The sequence below is a fragment of the Manis pentadactyla genome, chromosome 14 (assembly GCF_030020395.1).
Source record: "Manis pentadactyla isolate mManPen7 chromosome 14, mManPen7.hap1, whole genome shotgun sequence".
Taxonomy (NCBI): Eukaryota; Metazoa; Chordata; class Mammalia; order Pholidota; family Manidae; genus Manis; species Manis pentadactyla.
In genome coordinates, this window is record NC_080032.1 from 9,537,795 (window position 1) to 9,550,429 (window position 12,635).

Genomic DNA, 12,635 nt, shown 5'->3' on the forward strand with positions numbered 1-12,635 from the left:
ACCAAGTGTCAGGATGTTTTCTTGGCAAGAGGAGAGTACATTAATTAAAGCACCGAAGTATTTTTAAGTAGCAGTTTTCTTAAATAATGAGAATCTTGATAAAGTTTTTTGAAGCTGTATAATCATCTGGTGGTGTTTGTCTTCCTAAAGATATTAATTTGTAATTTGAGTCATGTTTTCATATAGAACATATGTGCTGAATGGTTTGGGTATGCTTTTCTGTGTCATCTGTTTTAAGACTTTTGGCATAGGAAGTTTCCACAGTTACTACTGATTTATTGAAATTCTTCACTCTTTGAAATTTCAGTATCAGGTTGGGCAGCTTTACTCTGTTGCAGAAGCTAGTAAGAATGAGACTGGTGGTGGTGAAGGAATTGAAGTCTTAAAAAATGAGCCTTATGAGAAGGATGGAGAAAAGGGACAGTATACACACAAAATTTATCACCTTAAGAGGTAAGCAGGTTGTTCAGATTTGATACTTAGTCATTATATTGAATAATTATGCTTTAAGTATCCAGTTTATTAAGCATATAACTATCTAACTTACTAGTAGATGCTGAGGTACTTTATAGTATGTTGAATTTTAATTTTTTGAGAGAAGTACCCTGCCCCTTTATTGGTTATTTTTAAATTATAAAAGTACTGTGTCTGCTAACAGTGAAGCAAAACTGAAGGAACAAAGCAGCAGCAGATTCACAGACTCCCAAGAAGGGACTAGGGTTACCAAAGGGAGGGGTGGGGGAGAGGAGGGAGGGAGAAGGGGATTGAGGGGTATTATGATTGGCTCACAAGGTGTGGGGGGGCAGGTCACAGGGAAGACAGTGTAGCACAGAGAAGACAAGTAGTGACTCTGTGGCATCTTACTACACTGATGGACGGTGACTTCAGTGGGGCATGGGGGGGACTTGATAATGTGGGTGAATGTAGTAACCACAGTGTTTTTCATGTGAAACCTTCATAAGAGTGTATATCAATGATACCTTAATAAAAAATTAAATAAAAAGTACTTTATCTGCTTGTAAAACAATTGAGACAAGAGAGATGATTATAAAATAAAAACTTAATTCCCACCCCTTGCTATTACATATCCATAACCCCAGAGAGGAACACTAGAAGCAGTTCAGGGTTTATCCTTCCAGGTCATTTTCTATACATAATCAAATAAGTTTTAAAAAAAACAAACATCTATATCATTTGTATCATTTTTTGTTTTCTCTAACAAATGGGGTTACCATACTGTACATATGGTTCTGCAGTTTGCTTTATGTTTCATGCAGTGATGTATCATGAATATCCTTCCATGTTATTATTTTATGTCCATGTCATTCTATTTAAAGCTGAGTAAAATTTCTTAAGGACATAGCATAGTTTACTTAACCATCCAAATGGTAAGTCAGTTTAGGTGTTTGAGGTATTTTTGTTTGTTACAAATAATATTTCTGTGAACATAGTTGTGCATAAGTCTTCCTGCCCTGGGCCACTGTTTCTCTAGGAGGAATTTACATGAGTAGGATTGCTGAAAAGACATGCTCATTTAAAATTATGATGCTACTGCCACATTGCCCTCCAAGAGTTTCATACTGTTCATTTTCCTTTATTTTTCTTTTTCATTTTTTGCCAATTTGATATGCATAGTCTTGTTTAAATTTGCATTTCTTTATTAGTGAAGTTAAATGTCTTTTCATATTAATTGATCATTTAAATTTCTTTTGTGACTTGATTGTTCAAATCCTTTGTTCATTGTTTTTGTCTCTTTGGTTTGTAGAATTTCTTTTGTATGTTCTCTCATGTCTAGCAGTCTAATCTCTATCTTTGGCATAAATATTTTAAAAGAGGAAGTGCGTACTAATATTTACCCAAAGGCAAAAGACCAGTAATGGTTTTTAAGAGTCTATTACAGGTAGAAGGGGATCTTTGCTCTTCTCTGGCCCTTACTCTCTTGATATTGAAATGAAACGCCCATGTTTTGTAGAGCTCTTTAAAGTTGTAGATGAGCTGTGATGATAAGTATTTTTCATATTTTCTTAGTTAAGGCTACTGTTTGGTTTAAGTGACACGTGAATATAAAGTAGGTTATCACTTTATAGAACCTTAAGTTTTATCGTTACTTTCTTTTAGGACACAGTGTTTCTTTGTTTCTGATGTAGTTTAAATGAAGAAAATATCTCTGCTCTATCAATTATCCATAAAGATTGTCTTATTCATGTCTTCTTTTTGTTAGCACCCTAAGTATATCTAAAAATATGTGTCACTTGAGAGAAAATTTTTTGGTATTTTAGATGATATGGTCTCTGTCATACTTAGAGTATTCAATTTATGTTTACTCAGCTTTATTTTTCTAGCATTTTACTTTTACTCATCTAATTGAATTTTATCAATACATAAAAATTCTTTTATTACAAACATTCAGTTCACTCTGGGGTTCTAAAATTAACCAAGAAGTTTGACATATAAAAATTTTCTGTGGTCTGTGATGTCCATACGTGAATAAACTTAAAACAAATTAAAAATATCCTGCCTTTGAAAACTAAGATTTGGAAATTGGGGAAATGTTTGCTGTATTACTACATGGAAACCAAGTTGCTAAATATGTACATAAATACAAATATGTAATATATTACAGATATAAAAAATTAGCAAAAGCCTAGAAAGAGTCATTAAAATGTTGAGCGTTTTTCCCTTGGTGATAGGATTATAGATAATTTAAAATATTTTTACTTTTCTGTATTTTTAATGAGAAGAAAAAGATAAATATTATTTTCAAAACATCTGATTTAGATAGCATTCCAGCCATAAATAATGAACCTCTTTGAGTTGAAGAGGGTTATATAAATAGTTAGTGCAAGAGATACTATTGTTCTGGAAAGCTTATTTGGGGATGAACTTCACAATTCTCTCAGGCTTTTACTAGATAAAGGAAAACCTTGGCTCTCTGGAGTGCTCTCAGGGCTGCTTCATTCCTAGAAGGAGCTGAAATCACTCCACAGCACCCTTCGGTTTTACTCTTTCATGTACTCACTTACTCCTGCAAAATAGGTGATATACACATTCTGTGTAAGAAGACACTAAGGTCATATTTGCCCCTGATTACAGCTAGTGAGTGGAAGAATGACCACTGGCACCTGGGTTCTCTGATTTCTCATCCCATGCACTTTGGGTCACAGGTAAACAGTCCCAAGTGCCTGATACCCAGCACTCAGGACCCAGGAAGCACAGGTGTTCCATGAGACAGGAGGAGGCAGTCTGATTGGAGGCTCAGGGCTGTTAGGAGGCTGGCCTGTCACACAAAGATGGCAGCTGTGGACGGAAGCATGCGGAGGCATGAGACAGGAAAGAGGATGGCAGTAATGGTTCTTAGCCACTGTGACAGATAGTAGCCATTCTGACATGAAAAACAACCAAAAACCTGTCCATAATAAGACAAAATCGGGACCAACTGTTGCTGTAGTCTTGGAGAGGGATTGGTCATGGAACAAGGGCAGTCAGATGTCAACACTCAAAAGTCGTCAGTGTCATACTGAAGGTACAGTTGCCGCAGGATAACTGTGTTATGGAAGGGCAAAGAATCATTTAGCAGGAAGGGCTGAGGCCTCACGGTGCCCTAGGAAAGACTGAAATCATGACACAGGGCTGGTGGTGCAGCTCCGTCCGTGTCCTGCAGGGGCCTCAGATCAATACTCCTGAAGACACCCACAGCTCCTAGAGAGTTTTAGAGCTCGCTCTCCCTGGAGAAATTAAATTTGTGTCCCAGTAATAGATATTCCCTTTTTTAGCATTTACTCCACTGGATAACCAGTAGTGCTGTGTGTATTCCCACTGTATAGCATCCATAGAATTAAGGTCTTGTCAAGTTTGGCTGGCTAAATTGGTTGGCTAAGGTCACCAACACCTTATTTTACATTTCAGGTATTTGAAATTCTGGGATCTGCTTTACCCAGTGTATTTAAGGTCTCTGGATTTCCTGGCCAATATGCTTTCCCATTCTAGCATCTAGAAAAAGTTTTCTCGATAATATATACACACTTATTGTAACCAGAAGATTAAGAGACGGTCTTGGCAATTTAGTAAAAAATCTGAAATTTAGTGACCTTTGCAAGGCATGTTTTTTCCCTTAAATCTCAGATAATTGTCTTCTTACAGGATGAAATTCTTCCCATATCTTCTGATAGCTTTGTAGTAAGTAGTTGCCCAGGTTCTAAGCAGCGGATCTAGTAGTAACTAGTCTTCCTGTGCTCCAGTCAATGGAAGTGGTCTAGGTGGGGAATTCATTCATTTCCCATAGCAACTTTCCCTAGTGAGGAAACTAAGGTCCAGAAAGGTTTAAGTAACTGGCCTCTGTGTCACTGCTGTTGGAAGCAGAAATAGACTGTGAACCAGGCAGGCATTGGGACTCCAGAACCTGCCCGCTTAATCACTGCTTTACTGCTGAACCCTGTGGGAGGATTAAAATATTTTCCATTTCCTTAAGTGAACTCCAAAGGAGTTTACAGAGAAATTCTTCTAAGATCACAGATTTCACTGTATCTCTCATAAGTCAATGTCTCAAGTCTTCTTCCAAAATAAACTTAACAAGGTATTCAAGGTTATCCATGTTATCTTCATTTGTTATAACTGTCCAGAATAAATAACTGTGCAACTTCTGACGTTAGGTTGCTCCTAACCTGCTTGGTTTCTCAATCACAGCTCAGCTCTATCCTGTGCAGAGGTGTTCCTTGACTACTTTTATTCTTCCCTAAACTCTGTCACTTTTTGTCACTTCTACTCATTTTGATACCTAATGATGTATTCCCATACATTTACATATTTGTCTTGTTGACCCCATTTAGTATAAAAGTTTGAGTATGTTTCCATAAGTTAAGAGTGGATGGTGGGGATGGAGGACTGAGTTTATTGGGTAAAGAATTTTAAAGCTAAGCAAGGAAATGTGTTGCAGCTTTTGAGATGGCATTTCAGAGAAAAACTTGGAGCTCTCCTGAGACTCCATAGAACACACTGACCAATCCTTTTGTTTGTTTTTTCTTCCTTCTTGGGGAAAATGAGATTTACTCTTTTTTATTCCTCATAAGCTTTATTCCTTCACAGTCTTCAGTCAATCCTAGATGACGGAGAATTAAAAAAAAAATGCCAACTGTAGAATGGCCTTGTTTCCCAAAGGTTGAAACAGCATAGGTTTAATTGAAAATCATTTAAAAATTCCATGTGGTTCTGTAAGCAAAAAGTTACTTGGTAGGAACTAAAGTTATCCTCATGCTTAAAAATGAGAAGTTTAAATCACCTGAGAATGCAAACATTGATTATATATGATGATTCACAGCCTTTTTGAGTAAGAATATGTTAGAAATTAGTAACTATAAGCCAAATGCAGTAATTCATTCTTGAGTTGAGCTCATTAGCTTTCAACACAAATTTTTTTTGTCAGATATAGTTTAAATTTTTTAAATAAGAGTCTTAAATTTCATGCAGTTCAAAAGTTTTCTAAATCAGCCAGAGACGGGTAAGATTCCTCAAGGGAGGAACAACCTAAGACAGACACAGTCGCAGGGGGGCCATCAGGTGAGTAATTGGGGATCAACAGAGGTGAGGCTTAGAACCTCACCCCCCCTGTTCTGAGAGAAATCTTCTGCATACGTGGATGTTTTATTGCCCTTGTCTAGCTTGGATTAACACATAGTCTACAGGCACACACCTGATGATCTACATTTGCTCTCTTACAACACTAAACTATGTTTTCTACCTTTATCTTGCATCTACCTACCACTTCAACATTTTATTAAAAATACTAATAATAATAATAAAGGGAGAAATGTGGGATCCACATATAAATCAAGTATAAAAATCAAACGAATATTCATATTTGAACTGATTGTTTATAGTTCATAATGCATGAGCAAAACCGAAAGTTTCTGTGATGACTGCCCTTGCACTGTTCACCATGTAAGAACTTATTCACTATGTAAGAATTTGTTCACCATGTAAGAACTTGTTCGTTATGCTTCAGAAGATTGGAGACTGATGAAAATTAGGCTTGGGGTGGATTAATGATTGTGCATTGAGCATTGACTCCCCTATACAGAATTTTATTGTTGTTAACAACCATTTGATCAATAAATATGAGAGAGGCCCTCTCAAAAAAAAAAAAAAAAAAGTTTTCTAAATCAAGAGTGATCCTGTTCCAGAAGACCATCAGAGCTATTTCTGAAATATATTGTCTCTTTATAGTATATTTCATTTATCATTGCTGTTCTCCCTTTTTTGTATGAAAATCCCCTCTTTCTTTCTGTCTCTTTTTATAAGTCTCCAAAACTTCAGTCTTTTTATAGCTCCTAGAAGTTAGCCAGCTTGTGTCTGGTTATTTTATTCCTGTTCCACAAGTTGGAATTTTAAATAATTTTGTAATTTTTTCCCCTTATATCTCCGTGTCTTTCTTTCTTTATTCCATCTCCATTGCCACTACATTAATGCAGGTTACCACTCTCTCTCTCTTGAGTTCTCCAGTTGCTTCCAGCCTGATCTCTAATACCAGTTTTTGCTTTTATATTTAGTCCTTTAATCTTCTTTGAGTTAATGTTTGGCCTCCATCCATTCTTGCCCACTCCAGTTAATTTTCATTTTACTTGAGTGACAAAGCCAGAATGATCTTAAAACTTAAATCAGTTGTATCATTCCCCTTAAAACCTTCAGTAACTTCTCATCTTACAAAGAATAAAGTTCAAACTCTTTGGACTGTAAAATGGGCTCCAGTGTGATCTGTGTGCCCACCTCATGATCCTCACCTTGTGTCCATCCCTCTGTTCTTGCTCATTCTAGTCTAGCCATACTGCAGGCCTCAGAATGGTCCAGACATGCCAAGTCTTTTGCACTTTTAGGACCTTTGGCCTGTAAGCTCTGTTGGATGTCAGGGAGGCCTTTTTGGGCATCTTTGCCCCACCTACTCACTTGCCCCATGCTGTTCCTTAACTTCATTGCACTTCAGGAGGTAAAATCCTCTGCCTTATTGTTTGCTGCTGTTTTCTGCTTCCATTCCTGGAAGGAAAGCACTGAGTAGGAATTACATGTGTGCTGCATACTGGTATTCACACAGTCCTTTGCCCAGTGGACACTCAGTAAATACTTGAGTGAATGAATGAAGTACCTAATGTATTTAAGGTGTATTTCATTTGGTTATAACAGGGAAGATTATTTTATCTATGGCAGTTAATCTTGTCTTCAGATTCCTCATGTTTTCCTATGTTTTGATGTTTATCCACAGGATTGAAAAGGTTGGAAAAACAGAACAGTTTTGCTCATTTGTTTATAAATAGATGTAAAATTTCATGGGAAAAGTGCAGTTTGAAATGATTTGCCAAGGTATTATCAGGAACAGGGTTTAAAAAAAAATGCTCCTAGGACAGGAGAAGTTCAGTGTACATTACAGTCATTTATTATATCTCTCTTAAACCTTCTAAGTCCTTTGTTTTCCTGTATCACTATGACAGAGTTGATAGTATTTTCAGTTACCTTGGCTTCATTTTTCCAAAACATGAATCTTACCAAGATTTGAAAAGAGTAAGTGCTCAAAGAATTAGCTCTCCTTCATTTTATCTTCTAAGGGTATACAGCAGCACAGGTGAATATCGTGATGCCCTTGGACTCTCACTCTTCCTGCTATATGTAATAGTAGTTCTTCAGCTTTTCTTTGCCAGGGTTGAATTTGCCTCAGTGGGGGAAGCTCCAAACCATATGCCCATTCCTGTGTTCTGAGGAGACAACAAAGGGCCATCCATACTGCCTTTCTGTAGCTGCTCTGGCTGGCCTGGGGTTCGTCACATCTGCCTTGCTTAGCCTCCAAAATTCAGCATAGGAATGTCTCTGATCAACTGCTTAATCATATTATGAGGCCAGAAGTCCTCTCTGGGTCCCAAGTTTCCTTTGTTCTTCTCTTAATTTAGGAAATTAAGTTGTGCTTGAAATGCCTCAGAGAAGCAGCTCTGATGTGGAAAAAAATGCACAGGGCTTGAAGTTGGAGAATATAGTTTGGCATATGGTCATTGAGCCACTTAAATGCTGGGTATATGAAATAATAAATTAGTGCTTACCTCACAGTGCTTTTGGGGGATTTAACTGAAGAAAGGTATGTGGAAAGTACCTAGCTCCTTGTCAGCTAGTAATTAAAAAGCAATGACTACCGTTTATTGGGCGCTTACACTATGCAGTGTGCTAATCAGATATTACAGATACGATCTGATTGAATCCTCTCGGGAACTCTGTGTGGTAACATGAGCTCCATTAAACGTATGAGGAAGTTCAGAGAGCCAAGCATTATGCCCAAGGTCACACACACAGCTTCTAAATGATGATGTTGAGTTTTGAATCCAATCTCTGAAAAGCCTGTGCATAAAACTTTTCTCTACAGTGGGCTCAAATCAGTAAAAACGTTCATTTCATTTTCATTTCTTTGAAGACTGGTTAGACTGATTTTTCCATATTCTTGTAAACCAGTTGTGTTTTCTGTTTGTCATGTACGGATGTCCTTTGCCCATTTATCTTTTAGGGTCTTTTCTCATCATGTATTTGCACAAACTCATAGTGTATTAATGACATATTTAACCCTTCTCCTCTGACCATACTTTAGGCAGCAAGTGAAATTCATCTTCCCAACCTACAGAATTTTATACTTGACCATGTTTTAAAGTCTCATTTCTACATGGGTCCTTCACATTGCCATTTTTCTTTCGGTTTATTCTGTAAAATATATTAAACTTTAATTCAGAGATACTTTGTTATTCTGGAGCTTCTTTTTTTTGCATTAAGAAACTGTAGTGTAAAGAACTCAGAACAGTATAGTGCTGGCATAAGAGCAGAACCATACATCAATGGAACAGAATAGAGAGCCCAGAAATACACCTACACATATATGGTCAATTAATATATGATAAAGGAACCATGGATATATAATGGAGAAAAGACAGCCTCTCCAATAACCAGTGTTGGGAAAACTGGACAGCTGCATGGAAGAGAATGAAACTGGATTACTGTCTAACTCCATATACAAAAGTAACTCAAAATGGATTAAAGACCTGAATGTAAGACATGAACCCATAAAACTCTTAGAAGAAAACATAGGCAAGAATCTCTTGAATGTAAGGATGAGCAGTTTTTTCCTGGACATGTCTCATGGGCAAGGGAAGCAAAATAAAAAATGAAAAGTGGGACTACATCAAACTAAAAAGCTTCTGTACAGCAAAGGACACCATCAGCAGAACAAAAAGGCATCCTACAGTGTGGGAGAATATATTCATAAATGATTCATACAGTAAGGGGTTAACAACCAAAATAAAGAACTCATATGCCTCAACACCAAAAAAACAAATAACCAGATTGGAAAATGGGTGGAGGACCTGAACGGACATTCTCCAAAGAAGAAATTCAGATGGCCAGCAGGCACATGTAAAGATGCTCCACATAGCTAATTATCAGGGAAATGCAAATCAAAACCACAATGAGGTATCACCTCATACCTGTTAGAATGGCCACTATCCAAAAGACAAAATAAGTGATGATGAGGATGTGGAGAAATGGGAACCGTCCTACACTGTTGGTGGCAATGTAAATTGACCCAGTAATTCCACTTCTAGGAACTTTGCCAAAGAAAACAAAATACCTGATTCAAAAAGGTATATGCACCCCTATGTTTATTGCCACATTATTTATAATAGCCAAGGTATGTAAGCAACCTAAGTGTCCATCAATAGATGAATGGATAAAGAAGATTTGGTACATATACACAATGGAATATTATTCAGCCATAGAAAAAAATCCTGCCATTTGCAACAACATGGATGGATCTAGAGGGTATTATTCTAAGTAAAACAAGCCAGGCGGAGAAAGACAAATACCAAATGATTTCACTTACTTGTGGAATCTAAAAACAAAACAAAGTGAATAAAGCAGCAGTAGACTAGGACACTGAGAAGTGACTGGTGGTTGCCATGGGGGAGGGGTTAGGGAGGATAAGTAGGTGGGGAGGGCAAGGGGGATAAAAGGGCACAAAAATTCTCAATCGAAGTTGGTCACGGGGACAGTAATACAGCATGGAGAATATAGTAAATGATTCTGTAACATCTTTGTTCCTTCAGTTTTTCTTTGTTCTTATACTCCACATATGAGTGAAGTCATTTGGTACTTGTCTCTCTCCGCCTGGCTTATTTCACTGAGCATAATACCCTCTAGCTCCAACCATGTTGTTGCAAATGGTAGGATTTGTTTTCTTCTTATGGCTGAGTAATATTCCATTGTATACATGTACCACATCTTCTTTATTCATTCATCTACTGATGGACACTTAGGTTGCTTCCATTTCTTGGCTATTGTAAATAGTGCTGCGATAAACATAGGGGTGCGTCTATCTTTTTCAAACTGGGCTGCTGCATTCTTAGGGTAAATTCCTAGAAGTGGAATTCCTGGGTCAAATGGTATGTCTATTTTGAGCTTTTTGAGGAACCTCCATACTGCTTTCCACAATGGTTGAACTAATTTACATTCCCACCAGCAGTGTAGGGAGGGTTCCCCTTTCTCCACATCCTCGCCAACATTTATTGTTGTCTGTCTTTTGGATGGTGGCGATCCTTACTGGTGTGAGGTGATATCTCACTGTGGTTTTAATTTGCATTTCTCTGATGATTAGCAGTGTGGAGCATCTTTTCATGTTGTCTGTTGGCCATCTGAATTTCCTCTTTAGAGAACTGTCTATACAGCTTCTCTGCCCATTTTTTAATTGGATTATTTGCTTCTTGTTTGTTGAGGTGTGTTGTTGACATAGTAACTGCTCTAGTGGGGGTGAGGATTTAATGTGGGTAACTTGAACCGCTGTGTTGTATGTTTGAAGCCAATATAAGATTGCATATCAAAGATACGTCAATAAGTTTCAAAAGTAATAAAACCACTTTTACATAATTGTGAGGAAAAATAGTGTAGTGTAGACCGATATACAAGAGCACCTCTCTGTTGTAGTATGTGCAGGTTGAATAGCTTTGGTTAACTCATACATTCCACATTAGGGGAGTAGTTCAAAGGCCTGTAAGAAAGAATTGCTTTTTTTTAAAAAAATCTAGTATGTGGTTCAACATACTCTAAATCATTTTGTTGTTTTTATATTTTCTACTTGATTATTTTGGGATTGAAAATAAAACTGTTGGTAACAGTCTTAAACACAAGTTCATGAAGCTTAGTAAATAATCACCTTTGATTATAGTACTCTTTGAAGCAGTCTTACAGATGCCAACAAAAAAGTGAGGGTGCTATTGAAAAATATATCCTGTATTTCTCTCCTCGCAGCAAAGTTCCTGCATTTGTGAGGATGATTGCTCCTGAGGGCTCCTTGGTGTTTCATGAGAAAGCCTGGAACGCATACCCTTATTGTCGGACAAGTAAGCCTGGTTCCTGGCAGCCATCCCACCCTTCTCCTCCACTGCTGATGAGGAAAGGGACTCCCAGTGCCAGTGTATTTGGGAAGGGTGACACCACACAGGGCCTTCTGTGGATTCTTGGGTCGTCACTGCACGAGCTGTGGCAGAGGGGAGACCGCACTGGGTTCCTCCCCCTAGACCTTTGTGAGGGGCATGGGTCCACTCCCACTTCACGGTACCTTGGCTGACTGTAGTCTCCAAGAGCGAGCAAATGAATGCAGGAACTTTAAAGGTCATCCACACTCAGAAGCGTCTTTGAGTATAGTTTCAACAATATTTTACTTACATTGTCCTATAATGGAAGAATGTGACAGACTTCTGAAACAGTTTCCTGTTTTGCTTTTATAACATTATTCCTTTTATCATTGTTGTAAGATTATTGACTACATAACCTAAAGTATCCTATAGGTCACCTGTGTAGAAATTGCATTTTGCAGACATAAATTACCAAATGTTCGGTTTTCAGGCAGTTTGGTCTTTGTGACATTAAATATTGTGACAGATTGTTTTGACTCCGATTAATATTCTGACATTTTTTCCCCCCTTTTTTGCTTGCCTGTCCATTGTGCCTCCCTCAGTTGTAACGGTGAGTAAAACTATTTTTATGTCACATACTCTTCATCTTTAAACTTTGCTTTACATGGTAATTATTTTCATCCATCCTTGCTTTTTTATTAAGACTGCCCACCTTGCATGGCTCCCCCTTTGTGCTGCTTGCACCAGCCCACACTCTACCGCACATTCCCGGTGTTAGTGGGCTCTTTGCACTTTTGTCTCAGAATCTCCCTATTGACTTTGTTTTGCTTCTGTTACTTCCTTTGAATGCCAGGTTTGCTCACCGAACCTCACAGCTTCTTTAATATTAGCCCTATATGCTGCATGACAAGTAGGGTTCTTTAAATTATTTAAAAGCCTACAGCATTCGGTTGGCCTGACAAGTCTGTAAAAATAGGTAGCTAATGATGTTTTGTCACTTGAGGATCAGTTTTCCTGTGATCAAAGCATGGATACTTATGCTGGGACAGGCTCCTGCCGACATGTGCCCCAGAGAACGGGAGAAAGATCACTGTCATTTTGCTGTTGTGTTTTCTGCAGAATGAATATATGAAAGATGATTTCTTCATTAAAATTGAAACATGGCACAAACCAGACTTGGGAACATTAGAAAATGTAAGTTTCAACTCGGCTTTC

The 12,635-nt window shown here is 37.8% G+C and overlaps 1 protein-coding gene across 2 annotated transcripts in view; it reads left to right on the forward strand.

The window, feature by feature from the left end:
* The window catches only part of PITPNB (phosphatidylinositol transfer protein beta), a 61,319-nt gene that overhangs the window by 6,895 nt on the left and 41,789 nt on the right, over positions 1-12,635 (forward strand). For both annotated transcript variants that reach the window (XM_036908929.2, XM_036908928.2), the window contains exons 3-6: positions 308-453; positions 11,314-11,405; positions 12,023-12,030; positions 12,540-12,614. In XM_036908929.2, the coding sequence (XP_036764824.1) occupies positions 308-453; positions 11,314-11,405; positions 12,023-12,030; positions 12,540-12,614 (321 nt within the window). The remainder of the gene's footprint in view (positions 1-307; positions 454-11,313; positions 11,406-12,022; positions 12,031-12,539; positions 12,615-12,635) is intronic.